General features: G+C 55.4%; 1 protein-coding gene across 6 annotated transcripts in view; it reads left to right on the top strand.

The window, feature by feature from the left end:
* MGMT (O-6-methylguanine-DNA methyltransferase) overlaps positions 1-19,200 on the top strand; it is a 297,215-nt gene that overhangs the window by 47,398 nt on the left and 230,617 nt on the right. For 4 of the 6 annotated variants that reach the window (XM_078434973.2, XM_078434979.2, XM_078434975.2 and 1 more), the window contains one exon: positions 18,360-18,496. In XM_078434973.2, coding sequence (XP_078291099.2) covers positions 18,372-18,496 — 125 coding nt within the window. In that variant the 5' untranslated portion in view covers positions 18,360-18,371. Of the gene's footprint in view, positions 1-16,833; positions 16,902-18,359; positions 18,497-19,200 lie in introns of those variants that run through there. The other 2 variants (XR_013550598.2, XM_078434972.2) reach the window with 1 other exon arrangement.

Here is a 19,200-nt window from a genome sequence, read left to right as displayed (position 1 = left end):
GTGACGGGGAACCCTATAGAGGCATGCTGTCACGGCGGAACGAGCCTTGCTGAGTGGGGCTGGGAGTCAGCAGGGGCAGTAGAGGCACTGGCATCCTCCAGGGGCCCTCGCCGCGAGGTGGAGCCCACCAACTGGGAGGCGCGGTGCTCCAGAAAATCGGGCGTGGGTAACACGGGGCTGTGTGGTGAGCGGGTGAGGCCCGGCTGTGCCAGGATGAGTCACTGTAGGAGCAGAAATGAAGCCACAAATTGCTCGCTCTTTCCTGATGTGGTCAAGAATTCCTCTTCACTGGAAATCCACTACTGAAAACATTCATCGGATTAATTTTAATAAAAAGCTTGAATCAATACAAAGCACCTTGGGAAAACAGCCGCCCTCCCCCAAGTAACATTTTGTGGATTCAGGTGTCCCATATTTCTGGCTTGTAATGAGGTGGAGGAGTGACTTTCATGGCACTTACTTATTTGCTTTCCTTTTGGAAACTCACAGGCAGATTTTTGCAGTTGTTTTGTTGGGTCACTAACGTTGCGTACATCCGTGGCAGAAGCGAAATAAGCCATCAGTGAGGATGGAGACCTTTGGGAATTTACAGAGCCTCACAATGTAAATAGCAGGTATGGTATTGGGGCTAGAAAGTTAGGCAGCTGTGCCTCACGTGGGCTTGGCAGTGGGACGTCCGTCCGTGAAAGTAGATTTGTGTCTGTTCATCCATCAGCTTTCTGGGAACCCACATCTTCTTCCTCTTGAGTGAGCGAGGGGAGAGGCTTGCTTGCGCACCGTCCTCGGTCAGCACGGCTGTGTTGTGAGCTCACGGGCAGAGCCACTGGGGTGTCTGAATGGTTTCTTGCCCAGATCCCAGCCAGGGACATTGCCCGGTTTCCCCTTCCCCTGGCTCCTGGGCAGCTGAGCATCTACTTCTGATGTCCCTGGCACCGCTGCTTTGGTCCAGTAACGGGGAACGGGCACTCGTATCAGGAAACGCATGTCTGGGACCCTGGAAAGCCAGATGCCCGGCCTCAGAAAGGGTTCTTGGGTGCGTGGCATGAATTTGCCCAGCTGCCTGCCCAGCGTCCACCTCCCGCAGTCCTCCCTGCTGCCCTGGGACCTCTCTGCCTTGCCTACCGACCGACACCTGGACTGCTCCTGAGGCTCTCGCTACCTCCTTTGCCTTTTGGCTTGCTAAGTGCCCCATCACCACGTTGCTTTGAAATCCACGCGCGACAGACTGGAATGGCAGGTGCTGTGTGCACCTCACAGGGGCCGTTTGCCTGCCTCACGGGCCAGCAGGCGTGCAGTGATTTTCGAATGCTCCCTGATGTTGGGGCAGCCCGTGACGGGCTGCTGAGTGCTCTCTCGTGCACTGTCTCAGCCGCATGGCGTCCCCGTTTACAGAGGAGGAGATGGGTCCAGAAAGGTCCCTGTACGCTCAAGGTCACCCGAGCATCGAGATGGCTTTTCTCTCCAGCTCCAGACTCTGTCCCGTTGTTACCCCGGAAGGAGACGTGTTCCCAGATGTAACTAAATCGTCACAGCCCATTGCTGAGTGGGCGTCCCCCTGTGGGCTTCCCACGGCACTCCCGCCGCGTTTCCCGGTGGGGTGAGTTGCGGCTCCGTCAGCCACGGTGGGGATGGGCCCTCGTTGGGAGGACGCCGTAGCCGCTGGCACCCGATTCCGGCGCACGCAGCCTGCTCCGTGTGGTGATGACCGACCTCTCTGTGGGTCATCCCCTCTGAGCATCACGTTGGAGGGAGCGTCCCCTCCATCCTGCCGGCTGACGCAGGTTTCCTGTGCCAGTCGAGTCGTCAGGCCGTTCCCTGGAGTAGCAGGACGTGAGACGGGCCACGCTTGGTGGCCACACAAGTGGCCTACGGTGCAGGACACGCCTCTCAGAGGGTTGAACCGTTTTCCTTCTGAAAGGATTTTCTCTGTTTCTTTGCTAATGGGTGAAATGTGTGAAAATACTTGATGAACCTTAAAGTACCAAACACGCGTGGGAAGGAGGCACACAGAGCGGTAGTGTTTCCAGTTTGTACTGTGTTTGCTTGGTGCTTCGTGGAGGGTCAAAGCTGCGTACGGGGTCCGCTCTGCCCCCAGACCTCCTCCCCCAGTCTCCTCACCGTCGCCCGTGGCCGTCCTGGCAGGTCACTTCGAGAGTCACCTGCGCTGTGATGTCATTCCTCTGTGAGCCCTGGACTGCCATAAATCCTGCACCAGCCTGTTGCAGTTACGACTTTGAGACTCCTGAGCTGTCTTCGAGGGGAGGAACCTGTCCTCTTCTCCGGAGTCATAATTAATTCTTAGAGTGTATGGTTTTTGAAGAATTTAGTGTGAGATAAAGGACTGGTATTTTATTCTTGCATTTATTACGGTTTAATCAAATGGAAAGTGCACTTTTGGTCTGGAAAGCTTGGCTTCAGCTGCAGGATTAGACTGAATTATTGTTTAAAGAGTAAAAGGTATAGAATTATATGCTCAAGCTATCAGGCCGCTGATAGGTTCTGGGCGTAACGTGCCTAATTTAGAACATAAAATATCCTGCCTTGGATTAATTGCTCAGAGGCAGCACGTGTGAGGCGGCAGGGCGGCCTTGTTGTGGGGATGGCGTCCGTCCCTCTAAGAGCCTCGAGCCTCGCCGCCAGAGCGTGTCTGGAACATAAGGGCCTTCCATCGGGGACACCGAGTCATAAATCACACTGTGTTTCTCACCAAGAATCCTTCACCACAGAAACGTTGTGAAACCGCTTCTTTATTGGGGATAAAGAGGATTTAATTCTGTGGTCCTCAGTGGGGCCCAGGCTTAGCGCTTGGGCGTTGACTGGTGACGGGCCTTTCCAAGCAGGTACTTAAGAAAATTCCAGAAAACTTTTGTAGCCACACCTTGGTCGAGGCCGTGGTGTCAAAGACCAGGGTGTGAGCCTGTGGGGATCAGAGTGGTCTTAGGGTTTGTTCATCAGTGAGCGGGAGAGGAGGACTGGATAGCGTAAAACAGAACCCTCTGAGGCTCGCTTACCCGCGCCTCTCCTTCAGAGCGTGGCCAGCCTCCCGCAGCGGCTGGTGGTGGTGAATGTTCCTGGCTTTGTGGGCTGTACCGTCTCCTCACCACGCCTCACAGAAGCTGCCGGAGACAACGCACAGCGAGCCTGTTGTGTTCCATTGGAATGTACTTATGGACCCTGAAATTTGAATTTTGTATTTTCACGGGTCATGAAATATTTTTCTTTGACCTTTCTTCAAAGACATAACAGCTTTAAGAACTGGCATTTCATTTTGAGCGCCTGCCCACCACCCTCCTTAGTCCTTCGTGACAAACTGACATTGTGCAGCCCAGGACCTCATGGGTGCCTTAAGTGCCAGAACATTTCCCGGTTGCGAGCACATGCTGTTGGCGGGGTGTGGTCCAGGACCCATGCAGGGGCCTTGCCAGATGTCCAGGGATGATCCCGGGGACCAGGCAGCTTCTGTCCAGACCGCACGGTCAGCGGGGCTCTCCGTCCTTCTGCAGGACGGTCACTTTCACCAGCAATGGTAGCACGCGCTCAGGCAGGGGCAGTTAAAGTGAAAACGGGGTATTTTCTCATTGTTTCTCTTCACAGTAAATTCCAAGTGAATTATTCTTGGTCACAGCTGAAGGTCAGTGTGCCCAGGCGTGACAGGGTGGTCAGACTCCTGCTGTGAGGGTACCCGGGCGCCCTTCACCATGGAATTTGCTGTTTCCACAGGGGCTTCTAGTCTGTTCCTTGTGTAAAAGGTTCAGCACCCTTTGGTTTTCTGCAAAGCAGCTGCAGTCCTGTCAACTTTTCCCCCCCCAAAGTTTGTTTTGAGACAGAGCGGGGGAGGGGCGGGGGTGGTGGTGAGAGAGAATCCCAAGCCGGTTCCACCCTCTTAGTGCAGAACCCGACATGGGGCTCGATATCCCGAACTGTGAGATCGTGACCTGAGCGGAAGTCGGATGCTTAACCACCTGAGCCACCCAGGTGCCCCTTTGAACACACGCGAGGAGGGCTCTGTGGTGTCTCTTCCTTTGCAGCTGCACAGGGCAGCTGTGATCATGAGGCTGGGTCTGTGCCCAGCGCTCCTCAGAGGCCGGGGGTCCAGAGGCAGGGGTCTGCTTGCTCTGGTGGGTCTTCCCACCCCCTGTCAGACTGTCCCAGATTTCGGGGCCACTCATGCTCCTGGTGCCCTGGAGGAAGTTGAGGCATCTGCTGTGGCCAGGCCTCCACATCCGCCTGTGTGCCGGGGAGGAAGGCGTCTAGGAACGTGCACAAGGACCGCTGAGCCTCCCCGCCTGGGACGTGTGGCAGGTGGACCGGAGAGTGGCCTCCAACCCTCCATTGTGGGCTCCATCCGAGAAGGGCCTGAGGTCAAGGCCTAAAGCCAGTTCCCTCTTGCCTATCGTCTCTGGGCCTTATCGGGCCTCACAGCCCCTTCCCAGGACCTGGTGACCTTGCTCGTGCTGGCTCAGGTTCCCATGGCCCTGCCTGTGTGAGCCCCTAGCACTGGTGGCAGGGCAGGGGCAGGGGATGAGGTGACCCTGCGACGCCCAGGGCTGGCTGCAGGTCCCCCTGGCACCTCGCATCCCCACTGGATGCCAGCTCCTGCCCTCTGTGGTCAGGTCCAGCCACCCCATTATGACGGTAGGGGGGTGCATTCTGCCAAGGTAAGGATTCTTTCCTGCTTTTCCAAATCCTGCTCAAACGTCTGTTGACGCAGGTTTTTTATTTTGCTCCCTGTATCAGAGGTCTGGGCTTCGTTTATTTTTGTAAAGTGGTTTCCCCTTACCTGTGGGTCTGGTCTTTTAGCTGGCAGAGTGACACATTTGTTGTTAAAAAGTGGTTTTTCGGGGCACCTGGGTGGCTCAGTCGGTTGAGCGTCTGACTTTAGCTCAGGTCATGATCATAGTCTGTAAGTTTGAGCCCCGCACCGGGCTCTGTGCTGATGGCTCGGAGCTGGGAGGCTGCTTCGGATTCTGTGTCCCCCTCTCTCTCTGCCCCTCCCCCACTCATGCTCTGTCTCTCTCTGTGTGTCAAAAATAAATAAAAACATTAAAAATAATTATTTTTAAAACAGTGGGTTTTCCTTCATTAGGTACTCAAACTTGGTTTCACTGAATTGCCAAAACAGGAGGGAAATAGAGCTACCTGAGCAGATGGAGCCTTTGAGCTGCGTTTGTCCCAGCTTTCCCCCAAAGTCCTGCTTGAGGCAGGGGCACAGGGGCAGGGGCACAGGGGCTCGAGGCAGGGGCTCCTGAGGGCCTGGGAGCCCAGCAAGTGGAAACCTGTTTGAAGGCTCCTCTTTCCCTCAGCAAACTTAGGATTTTCCCATTTCATCCTTGTTTAGGTATAAAACTGTTTTCCTCCACGAAATTGGTTGGCTAGGACTGTGTTCACCCTGTGGTTTCGTCTGTGCCGACCCAGCACCGTGTACCCCAGAGTGTGCACACTCGGGGTTGAGCACGCTCTATTTTATTTTTTAATTCTAATTTTTTTTTTTTTTTAAAGTAGGCTCAGAGCCCAGTGCAGGGCCTGAAGCCACAACCGTGAGATCAAGACCTGAGCTGAGGTCAGGAGTTGGATGCTTACCCGACTGAGCCACCCCGGGGCCCCTGCACGCTTCAGACACTGGTATATCCACTGCCACGGGGAGCCTGCGGGTTTGACCCCGGCGTGCGGTGGCCTGGTTAGTCAGAAAGCTTGTTATGAAACGCTTTAAGGAGACACGTGATGGTCACTGATAAACTCCCATGTTCTGCTGTCGTGCGTGGTTTGGGCGGGTCCAGACGTCGTGCACCTACCCCGTTGGGATGGATTTGGATTCGGGTGCAGTTGCGGCCGGGGATGCTTTTCAGAGGTGCTCCTGGAGCGGTTTGTTAACACTGCACACACAGTCTTCTGCGCTCCTCTCTGCCACCTGTTTCTCCTCCCTCTCACACACGGTCACATGGTCACACTCACACAGCAGTTTGCATTCTATCCCTTAATTCCTGTTGGAGTGCAGATTCAAACCACGTTTGAGCTCCAGAACACAAAAGTGGTTGCCCTCCCACAAATACGATACTATGACCTGGGAGGTTGGCCTCCCAGTTTGATAATATGAACAAAAACGAGAAGTTTGGAAAGGAAAACTGGGCTTTAAGTATAATTTTACAGTGTAGATAGTGCCTGTTTTTATCTGGTGATGGTTATTTTATTTTATTTAAAAACATTTTTTTTTAATGTTTATTTTTGAGACAGAGAGAGACAGAGCATCAATGGGGGAGGGTCAGAGAGAGAGAGAGAGAGGGAGACCCAGAATCTGAAGCGGGCTCCAGGCTCCAAACTGTCAGCACAGAGCCCCATGTGGGGCTTGAACTCATGAACCGCGAGATCATGACCTGAGCCGAAGTTGGATGCATAACCGACTGAGCCACCCAGGTGCCCCAGTAATGGTTATTTTAAAGGCTAGTGAACACAAGGCACCTGGGTGGCTCAGTCAGTTAAGCATCTGACTCTTGACTTTGACTCAGGTCATGATCTCACAGTTCAGGAGTTCAAGCCCCCCATTGGGCTCTGCACTAATAGCACAGAGCCTGCTTGGGATTCTCTGTCTCCCTCTCTCTCTGCCCCTCCCCTGCTGGCTTGCTCTCTCTCTCTCTCTCTCTCATTCTCAAAATAGATAAAAAGAACTTAAAGGCCAGTGAATGCATCCTTTTGGATGTCCCTCCATATCTCCACGTAAGCATCTTCCCATGTGTTTTATAACTTGCTGCTTGGAGTGCCTTATTTAGCCACCTTGTGGATTCTGAGCCCCCCAGGAAGATGTGTATGTGTGCGGGGCCGTGGAAGCCCCTTCTTCACCCTGGTCCCTGCTCCCCAGGGCGCTTGTCCTTAGAGTATTCTTTACAGCCAAAGTGGCATTAATTGGGAAGGTGCTGTGCCGTGCAGGGCTGCCTGCAGTGAGGGTGATGAAGGAAGGCACCCTCGTGCTCTGGCCAGATCCCGTACCCTGGAAGGCTGTGTGTGAGCCCACAACATGAGCAGACCGCGGTGTGCGTGGGCATCCCATACAAGCTTTTCATTTGAAAGCCAGCTTTTGTGATTGTGATGGAGAATTCCTCCTCTGTTCACGTCTGCATGTGTGGGTTCCTAGAAATTTAGCAATAAATACAGACGATCACTTCCACACCAGCAGCATGGCACAAGGCTTTGGAATGATACTTTTTTAATTAATGAACTTTAATTTTTAGAGACGTTTCAGGATTATAGCAAAATTGAGCAGAAGGTACAGAGCCTTCTCAGACACTCTGGCCCCAGACACTCTCCGCCTCACCCTCGGTCAGCGCCCCCACCAGGGCATTCATCCATAGATTGCACACTCTTGGTGCTGTACATTGTGTGGGTTTCGGTAAATGTATGATGACACAGTTTCCCCCATTATGGCATCCTGTATGGTAGTCTCCCTGGTCCCCAAATCCTCAGTGCTCTGCCTGTTCATCCCTGCCCCCGGCCCCTGCACCTGATCCTTTTACTGACCGCATAGTTGTGCCTTTTCCAGATTGCCACATAGTTGGACTCACACAGTATGCAGACTTTTCAGATGGTACATGGACTCCTGGTTGCTTCTGAGTTTTGACACTTACGAATAAAGCTGTAAACGTCGGGTGCAGGTTTTTGTGTGGACGTGGAGTGATATTTCTGCACAACCTTTGGATCTATACTGAGTCTGACACACCAGATGGCCGGGCCCACGTTTTCTCTTGGCAAAACCATTCCAACCTCATCCAGCCCTTTTTGGTTGTTAGCAAATCATAAACTGAGCCCCCACTTGGGCTGTCTTCTGCTGCATGTAGCCTAGCAAGGTGCCCCCGGGGAGGCCTCGGCAGAGCCGGTACCCTGAGCGGGTCGGAGCTGCTGGCCTGGCCTCCTGGCCCGCAGCTTCCTCCTCAGCGTCTGCACCTGCGGGGGGTGGGTTCCAGCCCATCCACTGCCCCCCGGCCTGCACAGCGAGCTCTGTTATGAGGTGATCCTCATACGGTAGAAAGTACTTGCTCCCTCCCAGGGCTTTGTCACGTGTGTTTTTCATTTTTTTTTAACATTTTTTTATGTTTATTCATTTTTGAAAGACAGAGACAGTGCACAAGCAGGGGTGGGGCGGAGAGAGAGGGGGACACAGAATCTGAAGCAGGCTCCAGGCTCTGAGCTGTCAGCACAGAGCCCGACGTGGGGCTCGAACTCACGAACCGTGAGATCATGACCTGAGCCGAAGTCGGACGCTCAACTGACTGAGCCACCCAGGCGCCCCATGTTTTTCTAATTAAGACAGTCCCCTTCACCCGATCATCAGGTGGGCTGATCTCGAGTCCTGAGGACAGAAGGTGCTTCCCACCCGCTTTTTCTTATTTTCTATTCAGGAGGGAGATTACGAAATGAGTCATCGTTTCGTGGTGGCTTTGTTGGTGTCGCAAGGCAGCGAGACACGGTCTCTCCCCTTTTTGAGGGCGTCCCCAGAGCACCGGCTGGGCTCCCGCTTCCCGCCTGCAGCTGATGGGCACCCGGGCCCAGCTGGGGCGCCCCAGGAAGGCCTGCACCCCGCTGTCTGCATGGACTCTGGCCCGATGCCCAACAGAAGCAAATGTCTGGGTACTTGGTTTGAAAACGGTGTCTGAGAAGGCAGGTGGTTTCTTCTTCTAGCCCTTTTTCTGGCATTTTCCTTGCACGGGAGGGTGCTGCTGGAAGGGGTTAAAAGTGGAAGGTGGGACTGCGGAGGTGGTTCTGGAAGTCAGTGTCTAGACCCACACAGTGGGCCTGGAAGACGACAAGTGAAGGAGAGGCAAGACCGTTTCTGTCCCCAGGCTCCTTGCATTTCCTGCAGTGGAAACCTGGCCTCTGGCACCAACCGCTTAATGCAGAACATTAAACGCCATTCATGTTGAAAGGGGATGAAACGAAATTCGCTTCACTTTTTCAGAGGTCTCCAAATAGCCATGAAAAATCGTTTTTTCCTGCCACCAATTAACATCAGCTCTCGTGGCTTTAGGTGGCTGTCGCAAGCAGGACGCGGGGAGCTGGCCCCCGAGCCCGCGGGCTGCCATAGACTTTGGGCCTCATGCGAGTGGGGAGTGGGAAGCCCACCGTCTGGTTCTCCAGCGGCCCGAGTGTGGCCTGTGGTGTCGGCAGAAGACTCGGGCTGGTCTGCGGGGCCGTGAGACGCCGTGGGACAGCGGGAAGCGGTGCGCTCGCTGGGCTCCCCGGGCACCACTTACTTGAGCAGCCAGTTGTGGGAGCTGCTGACAGGTCCTGGAGTCCCGACTGCAGACCCCCCAGACTTTGGGTTCCATGTTGTGCCGTCAGGCACACTGGAAAGTGACAGTGGCGCTTTCTCCCTCCCCGTGCTGCAGGGGGTTTATTCCTGCAGGTGCCTGCTGGCCTCTTCGGGAAGAAAGGCCTGAGCATCGCTGTGTCTCCCACGGCCCTATGTCATGCGCCTGAAGCCCCTGCCTGGGAGTGGGAGGTGGTTGGGTTTTTCCGTCTGTCCGTCCTCGTTGGGGCTGGGGAAGCAGCTGCGCTGCAGACAGCAAGGCCTTTGTCCACCCCAGAGGTTCTCGGGGTTGTCAGGGATAGCCTGTGCCCTCCCGCTCCTGTCCCCCACTCCTCCCCATGGCTCCCAGGGCTGCTGCAGCAGGTGCCTCTCAAACACAGGCCTCTCCCTCCAGGGGGCCCCCTTCGGTTCCCTGAATGCCCCGGATTCCCCGTGGCACTGGGCCCTCCACGGGCAGACCTGCCTGCCATAGTCTCTCCCTGCTGATGCCCCAAGATTGCCTGCTGTCTCATGTCAGCACCTCCTCCAGGAAGCCTTCCTGGTCTCCTCACGCCATCAGAGCCCCAGCCATGGATTCTTATTAACTCCGGAGTTCCCCCTTCTGGGTCCTTCAGGCATGATGGAATGACTCGTGTAACCAGTTCACTTATTCAGCAGGTACTCGCTGAGCACCCACAGTATTCTGGCCGCTATTGTGAGTGCTGTGGAGCCTGGAAGCCACTCCAGCCGGAAGAGAGGAGGAATTCCTGAGAACGCCACCTTGCGACAAGCAGGACTTCCTTGCTCTCACGCGAGACGGAGTGTGGCAGTGCGGTGGGTGCGGCCGCTGCCGTGGCGTCACGGCCAGGGCGCTCCAGTCGGCCTTTCCTTCATGTTCCAGGCGGCTGCCACCGCTCCAGCCTGCACATACGCCAGGTCAAGGAAGGAAGAAAGGGAAGGAGGTGGTGCCTGCCACTTTTGCTGTTGTCTGCCACTTTTGCTGTTGTTGTTGTTTTTTAAATGAAAAGTTCAGCAGACTTCTTACTCGTTGGCCAGCATTATCACCTAACATTCGCTACCTGTGCTGGAGCTTACGTTCTAGTGAAGGCAACACAGGGCACACAAGCAAAACACATCTAATGTAATTGCATGTGACATAAGTGTTGTAAATAGAAGGGATGGAGGATGTAGACTGTTTTGGGAAGATTTCTCTGAGAAGGTGATGTGTGAGTAGGCTTATGAGTTAAGTGACAGAAAGGCCGCTGTGCCAGCATGTTAGGAAGAGATGTTTCAGGGAGCTTCAGCAGCAGGTGCAAAGGCCCTGAGGCACAAGTGAGGTCTGAGTGTTTAAACAGCAGCAGAAACAGAGTGAAATCAGGGGCCCTGGTCAGAGATGAGGGCAGGCAGGCAGGGAGGGCACCAGCATGTGTAGGGCTGGTCAGGTCACATTTTTAGGGATTTATGATGTGAAAGAAGGGGTAAGATCTGGTTTGCTTTTGTGTGCGTGCATTTTATTCAACCCATTTTTAACCCCAAAAATCTCATGCCTCAAGAGTTTTTATTTTACTCAGAAAAGCATTAACAGTCCCTTGTTTTACACAGATGAGATTGAGGCCATGATGATTTTAGAACATTTGCTGTTGTCATTTGTCTTTGTCATGTGGGATTTTAACACAGTGTTTTCTCCTTATAAAAGGAACTCGTTTACTATGAACTCAGAACATGCAGGTAACAGAAAAAATATTTTAAATTGTTCTATCTGTATTGATTTTTAAAAACAGACTTTATTTTGGAGTAATTTTAGATTTATACAAAAGCTGTGGCACAGATGGCCCAGCATGCGTGAGTTGACTTTTGTGGTCCTTTCCCCCAGTAGGCCCTTTTTGTCTTGTTGAATTTCCAGCACCTTCTCCTAGCGACTGATGCATCAGGGGCATGTTTGTTGGTTTTTGCTCGCTGGTTAGTGCTGTCGCCATGTGCTGGCTGGGCTCCCGTCCGTCTTCAGCGACTCCGAATCTCTCTCCCACCCATTCCTTACACACCTGCTAGAGGAAGCTTCCAAATGGGCAAACCGGGTGGCTTCTCCCCCGTCTAATCTTCTAGGGCCCCTCGGGGCAAGGCCAGGCTCATCCATTGGCCTCACGTGCTGTGCAGCCCGGGCTTGCTGTGGCACCTGCCTCCTCGCCCGCTCCTGGCCCCTCCGTGCCGTGCCCGCCTCGGCCGCTGTCTGCCCGGGCGTCTCGCCTGCCTGTCTCCTGTTATGAGCCAGCCCTCCATGTGGATGTCGTTTCCTCCAAAAATTCTTCCTCCTCACCTGTCCCCCCACTGGTATGGCCTCCCTGTAGTCCTGAGGGGCTGGCCTGGCCCTGGACTTGGTGCCCGAGCATCTTGTCTCGCTGCCAACCAGCGAGTGTCTTCACCGGGCCTTGTTCCTTTCTTGGCTCGCTTCTCGGGGTCAGGCGCCTGGCTCTGTCTGGGTTGGTCTCTGGAGCGCGGGGCATTGGCTGTGCGAGGGTGTGGGACGGGAGCTGTCGTGCTCACACGGCTCGGAATCCCGTCGGCTCCTTTGTGCTGCCTCGCTCCTGGCCGGCCCCGTGTGTGTCTGGCATTGTCGCTTTCCAGGCGGTACCTCCCCCCAGCCTGTGTTGGGACGCGCTGGCTCCCCGACGCGTTCGCCGACTATTGAAGCCTCTTCTTGCTGTCCCCCTGGTGTCAGCGACGCCCCACCCAGCCTGCGAGCCTCCCTCCGCCCTCGACGGGCTCTGCCTGACTTGTAACACACCCGTGCTGTGTCACACTTGCTGTCCGCCTGGGGCTTCCCGTCCATGCACTGCCCGCCACGCCACACGGCCCAGCGCTGCTGTCCGGGGACATGTTATCTGTGACGCGGTAGGCTGCTCTAGGACATCGGCTAGTTTTTACTTTTGCTGGTGGAAGGACTCGGTGCATGCGTGCCTGTTGTCTACAGGAGAGAAAGCACGTAGGGCTCCCTTTCTGGCAGGTTCATATAAAATGCTGTTAAAATTTGCTGCTTTTGCTCTTTTGGCAAAGTAGTAGGCGGTGGGTTGTGGTAATTATCTCTGACTAGCCGCGGTTCTGCTAACGGGCTTAGGTAAACCCAGCAGCGCCAGAGAAAATACAGCCCCACCAGGCCTCGCCCAGGACCTGGGCCTGGGTACCAGGCCTTAGTCCTAGGGAAGACAGGTCTGGAATCCTGGCGTTCAGGAAACTGAAGTGGGATTTGGCTTCTCTTCTGTTAACCGATAACAGAGTCTCAGGAGCAAACCGCTGAGACCTCACGCAACCCCATGACTGGCTGATTGGTTGTGGCCCCAGGTGACCCCAGCCGCTCACCCATAACTCTGATTTCAACTCCCCAGTTATTGCCACTACAGACTGGTTGCCCTTTTTTGGTTCTTGCCATGATTTGGAAAGAGCGTCCCCTGCTCTGTGAGTGACACATGGTGTTCTGTGCCCTCAGGCAATAGTGTGGTTCGTCCAAGCCTGTCCTCACCTGATGAGGGTGGACTGCTCTTCGTGTGTGAGGTTAGACCAGGCGGGCCAGGGTTGGCACCACGTTGCCGGGCGTGGGGTGCATGTTGGTGTTGGTACAGCGGTGGGCAGGCCAAGCTTCAGGGTCCTTTGTGTACCATTCAGAAATGCGGTTCCCGGGGTGCCTGGGCAATATTTGGTTCAGAGACCACCATTGCAGCCCTAACCCCGCATTCGAGGCCAACAGTCTCCAAGTCCAGCCACCCCTAACTGACTGTGGTCGGAGCCTGGCCACCAGGGTGAGGCCTTATAACATGCCAGGTCCTTTTACCAAGGAGTGAGCAGGACCGAGGTCTCCAGAGACCATTTCTCCATGTGGTGGAGACGGGAGAGGCAGGCCTCATGCCTGTGGCCATCTGTCAGTTTCACCACCCTGGCCTAACCTTCTCCCGACCCCCGTGTGTATACTCAGATGGGTCTCCCCCTTGTGCCTTGCGGTAGGGGTGAGAGTTGGCTGTGTCCTGTGCACAGGGAGGCCCTTCCCCACAGGAGCAGTGGTCCAGTGGCCTGTTCACCATCTTCCCTGTGTTCTGCAGGCCACGGAACAGCCCAGCGAGGGTGGTGGAATCAGAACTGTCATTGCTGTTTTATTGGTGAGAAAATTGAGTCCTGGGAAGGAAGATGGGCAACTAGTGTTCCATCCTTCTCCTGCTTGGAACACGTGCCAGAGTGAACTTGTGCCGTGGTGCGGGGTCCACACACCAGGCCGTGAATTGGGACATGTGCCAGCGTGAACTTGTGCATGGTGCTGGGCCCACACTCCGGGATGTGAATTGGGATGTGTGCCGGCGTGAGCTTGTGCATGGTGCTGGGTCCACACACTGGGCCGTGAATTGGGACGCGTGCCAGCGTGAACTTGTGTGTGGTGCTGGGTCCACACTCCGGGCCATGAATTGGGACGCGTGCCAGCGTTGAGCTTGTGCGTGGTGCTGGGTCCACACACTGGGTCGTGAATTGGGGCACATGACAGCGTGAACTTGTGCGTGGTGCTGGGTCCACACTCCGGGCTGTGAATTGGGATGCGTGCCAGCGTGAACTTGTGCGTGGTGCTGGGTCCACACTCCGGGATGTGAATTGGCATGTGTGCTAGCATGAGCTTGTGCGTGGTGCTGGGTCCACACACTGGGCCGTGAATTGGGACGCGTGCCAGCGTGAACTTGTGCATGGTGCTGGGTCCACACTCTGGGCCATGAATTGGGACGCGCGCCAGCGTTGAGCTTGTGCGTGGTGCTGGGTCCACACACTGGGTCGTGAATTGGGGCATGTGACAACGTGAACTTGTGCGTGGTGCTGGGTCCACACTCCGGGCCGTGAATTGGGACGCGTGCCAGCGTGAACTTGTGCGTGGTGCTGGGTCCACACTCCGGGCCGTGAATTGGGACGCGTGCCAGCGTGAACTTGTGCGTGGTGCTGGGTCCACACTCCGGGCCGTGAATTGGGACGCGTGCCAGCGTGAACTTGTGTGTGGTGCTGGGTCCACACTCCGGGCCGTGAATTGGGACGCGTGCCAGCGTGAACTTGTGCGTGGTGCTGGGTCCACACTCTGGGCCGTGAATTGGGACGCGTGCCAGCGTGAACTTGTGCGTGGTGCTGGGTCCACACTCCGGGCCGTGAATTGGGACGCGTGCCAGCGTGAACTTGTGCATGGTGCTGGGTCCACACACTGGGCCGTGAATTGGGACGCGTGCCAGCGTGAACTTGTGCGTGGTGCTGGGTCCACACTCCGGGCCGTGAATTGGGACGCGTGCCAGCGTGAACTTGTGCGTGGTGCTGGGTCCACACTCCGGGCCGTGAATTGGGACGCGTGCCAGCGTGAACTTGTGCGTGGTGCTGGGTCCACACTCCGGGCTGTGAATTGGGACGCGTGCCAGCGTGAACTTGTGCGTGGTGCTGCATCCACACTCTGGGTTATGAATTGGGATGCGTGCCAGCGTGAACTTGTACGTGGTGTTGGGTCCACACACTGGGCAGTGAATTGAGGGCAGATGGCACGGGGCCAGGCAGCAGGAAACTGGCAGTGGCTGCAACATCCTGTTTCCAGGGCAACGGTGGCAACGGTGCCGGCTGCGTGTCTGTAGTCCCTGTGGTCCTACAGATGTTTCCTGAGGTTCGATTCTGGCTGTGGTTGGACTGTGGCCAGTCTTGGTTCCTACAGTTGTCTGAGCTTGTTTCTCCAGCCTTCCCAGCAGTTCTGGGAGTTATGGAACAGCCTTTCAGTAAATTGCTTTTGTGCTTAAATTAGCTGCTATGAGGTTCTGACGCTTTCCATTCGGAGCCGTGCCTGGGACAGGGGCTCATGGCTTTTCATGGTCTGGATCTGAGGCCTGCGCCCAGATCTGCGAGGAAACCACTTTCAGCCTGACAGGCATGGCCTAGGTAGGAGATGTGAGTTCATGGTTAACAAAAACCAGTTTCTATGCAGGACTGCTCAGAGCTTTTAACACACTAACGTGCATGGTGAGTTTCCCAGGAGGGGATAGTGCACCCACATTTCTCTGAGTAGTCTTTAGTCTTCTAGAACACACTGTGGGAAATGCTGTGCCAGACTCTTGGCCTGGATGGTGGAAATGCTGCTCATCTACTTCGTCTGTTTGATAAGCCTCTCGTGTATGTGATGCATCTGTCTTCAGTGGAGCCCTGACTCCTGGTAGCAGACCCCTCAGGGTGACAGGAAACATCCATAGATGTGAGGGCTCCGAGGAATGAGGGAAGGCCCCGGGGGGCTGGGGAGGGGTGGCCACCCGCTGTTTACGACGGTAAGGATTTTGGTGCTGTTGGATAAGATTTTACAGAGGAGAGCCGATGCTCTGCGTGACAGGATCGAAGGCCAAGGGCATGTGGTTAAAATGTCAACTGTGACAAGATGGTAATCCCAAATCCTTCCTGGAGGCCAAGTGTCTGCCCATGTTCCCACTAGTCCAGGCCCTGTGGTTTAGGTGTCCCTTACCCCACAGATAAAGGCACTTGTGGCAAAGTGACAGGCCGTGGTGGGAGGCCACTCCCCTGCTTCCTGCCCCTGCATGGCGAAGTGGGGATCCATGGACGTTGGGGTGGTCGAGGAGTGCGACATGTCAGAGCATCTGTGACATCGGGCGAACATCACAATCCCGTGTCCCCTCACTGGGAACTGAGAGGAGTCTATTTCAGATCCCGGTCAAGATGCACAGAAAAGTGCATGTTGAGCAGGGTGGCTCTGCAGCCCGGGGCTTAGGATGGAATCTCGGGGTGATGCTTACACACTGTGTAGTTTGGGGGTACTGCTTGACCTCATCAGGGCCATAAATGCACTTCTCCTCGTGGCTGCTGGGAAGACAGATGAGGGAGTTGGTGTGTGGCTTTAGCAGCAGGTGGAAGGATGGGGAAGGGAAGAGGTCAGGGTAGGGGTGGTGAGGCTGGCCATGTGGGGAAGTCAGGAAGAGGACGTGTGGTGGAGGGACTGCAGTATCAGGCCCCTGAGCTGCCTGGAGGGCCGGCCGGCCTGCGGGTGGGGGTAGGAAGGGTGCATGAGCGCGGACCTCGAGGGGCTCAGCAGACCCGGCGTGTGGAGGCCGGGGTAAGTGCTCAGGGCCACACTGTCCCCGTCACAGCCGGGCAGCAGGAAGGCAGCCACAGCCAGCATGCAGACAGACGAGCGAGGCCACGTCCCCACAAAACGTGATTTACGAAAGCAGGTGTCAGGCTGCCTGTGGCCTGTGGGCTGCAGTTTTCGGACCCTGCTGTAGCCCCTTTGTGTAATTGGCAGCTGATTTATTGTTCGGGGCGAGGGGCGGGAAGGGGTGGGAAGGGCCCAGGTGTAACTCGGGTCCCAGGGAAGTCCTTCCTCACATGAGAGTTGATGAGGCCTCGGGGAGAATGGGGTGGAAATGAGCGGAGCTGGCAGTGGTAGGAGCTTGATGGTGTGAGCGGGGGAGGAGAATCCCTAGGGTGAGTCCTGGGCGTGGTGGGGGTGACGATGGACGGCAGTGACGTCCCTGAAAAGCCGCGTGTGCAGGAGAGCATTTTTGCAGGGTTACGTCGCGGACAGTTCATCGGAGGTGCCTGCGGACAGAGCTGTGATCAGCAGCCCGGCCCACAGGTCAGGAGCAGCGCACGGTCTGGGTGGGGGGTGAGGCTGTCGCTGTTTCGGTGCATGGCTGGCGGCTGCCGTGGGGCCGAGCGCGGGGAAACGCTGGCATATGAGGTCACGCGGTTTGCGGGAGGAGGGGCTGCAGGGAGGGAACAGGCTCCGGGGCCTGGGCTGGTCCCCGTTCGCGTCCCCACAGCCCACCCTTGGCTCGCATCTTCTGCCCGCAGTTGGGGTGGTTTTTATCCAATGTCGGTTTGCCTGGACCTCCCGCCTGGCTCCTCCCCACCCTCGCCGTACCTGCTCGTTCTCCCCAGCCTTTGGTCCGCTGACCGAAATGAATATCTGTCAATTAACAGGGACAGTGCATCATAGGAGAGCTTTTATGTGTTTGTACGTTTCTCTGAAAGTAAGTGAAGCACACGGTTGGCCCTTGAACAGCATGGGATTAGGGACGCTGACCTCCGTGCAGTCGAAAATCTGCGTGTGACTTTTGACTCCCAAAAAATTTAGCTACTAAGAGCCTACTGTTGACCTTCCTGTGAAAATATCCGGTTATCACCTTTTGTATGTTTGTATTATATACTGTGTTCTTATAAAAAAACTAAGCTAGGGAACGTATTAACATCATAAGGCAGAAAAAATATATTTATAGTTCTGGGGTGCCTGGGTGGCTCAGTGGGTTAGATGTCCGATTTGGGCTCAGGTCATGATCTCATGGTTGGTGAATTCAAGCCCCATGTCTGGCTCTGTGTTGATGGCTCGGAGCCTGGAGCCTGTTTCCGATTCTGTGTCTCCTCCTCTCTCTGCCCCTCCCCCACTGTGCGTGCGCGCGCGCGCGCTCTCTCTCTCTCTCTCTCTCTCTCTCTCTCTCTTTCTCAAAAATAAATGTAAAAAAAAAATACATTTACAGTCCTGTATGGGAAAACCGTGCACAGTGGCCCACGCAGGGCAGACCCGTGTTGTTCAGGGTCAGCTGTGTGTGTTCTCCATGCGTGCATGGGGCTCGCTCCCAGCCAGCACAGCTTCCACAGCACAAGAGCTGTGTCCACCTTCACTCCACGATGCCTTGCTTTTAAATGTACTTTGTTCAAAATATCCGGTGGCTTCAGCCTGTGTTGGTGAGAAAGTTGGTAACTGTTTTGTTGAAGCAAGGTTAGCTTGGCTCTAGGGACCACATAGAGGGAGCTCTGGTCATTTTCGCCTCTTCGACTGAGCCCTGCTTCAAGGTGAGGCTAGGGAGTAATTGAAGGAAGGCATGTGTGCCGCTGGTCGGCTGCTCTAGGGGTCCTGGTAGTTTTCTGTCTCTGAAGTAAGTGCAGTACAAAGACGACGCATCCGATGATTAGGTTCCAAGAATGGGGAAGAACTTCAGAAGACGTTTGTCTTCAGTAACTGGTGCTCGTTGTGCTTTAAGAGGGACCACGCTTTTTCACGTGTACTTAATTGCTTTAAAATCGTCTTTTACAGGTGCGTGGGAGAATGGACAAGACCTGTGAAATGAACTACAAGGTGGTGGACAGCCCGCTGGGGGAGATTGAGATCTCTGCCTGTGAGCAGGGTGTGCATGAGATCAGGCTGCATGGCGGGAAGACCCCCGACGCCGGGTGAGTCCCCTGCAGTCCCCTCTGCGCGGTATTTGTTGAGAGTGGCACAGAAGCGGTGGGTACTGCGGCGTGGTACGGAGCCACGGGCCGGCAGCCACCAACCTCAGCCTGGCCCATGGCTGGGCCAGGACTTTGCGTCAGCAGCATCTGCTGATGTCTGTGCGTCCTCTGCCTGCAGGTAACCACAGGGGCACGGCTCTCGCTAGTGGCCCATGACGTCTAATTAACATACACGTTTACAGGGGCGCCTGGGTGGCTCAGTCCATCCAGTGTTTGACTCTTGATTGCAGCTCAGGTCATGATCCCAGGGTCATGGGATCAAGCCCCACCTCAGGCTGTGCACTGAGTGTGGAGCCTGCTCGGGATTCTCGCTCCCTCTGTCCTCCCCTACCCACCCCCCCCCCACCCCCCCCCACCCCCCCCCCCCCCCCCCCCCCCGCCCAGCTCGCATTCTCCTTCCCTCTCTGTCTCTAAAATAAACAAAAAAACATTTACAGAGTAGTTGATGGACTATAAGCCTTAAATATTTTGATTCTTCAACAAGTGTGGGAATCTCTCTGGAAGATTGGTGACCTATATTGGGGGGGAAATGCTTTCATGATCTTGATGCTTTTAAATCAGGACCAGCCTTCGTTGTTCGGAGTCTGCCAGGTGAGTTTCCTGCTAAAGTCTTGGAACTGCTTGATTTGGAGCTCTCGTGGCCC

The sequence above is a fragment of the Panthera onca genome, chromosome D2 (genome assembly GCF_046562875.1).
Source record: "Panthera onca isolate mPanOnc1 chromosome D2, mPanOnc1 haplotype 2, whole genome shotgun sequence".
In the NCBI taxonomy this organism is placed as follows: Eukaryota; Metazoa; Chordata; class Mammalia; order Carnivora; family Felidae; genus Panthera; species Panthera onca.
Note: the sequence above shows the minus strand (reverse complement) of the source record. Positions and strands in the feature narration are given on the sequence as shown.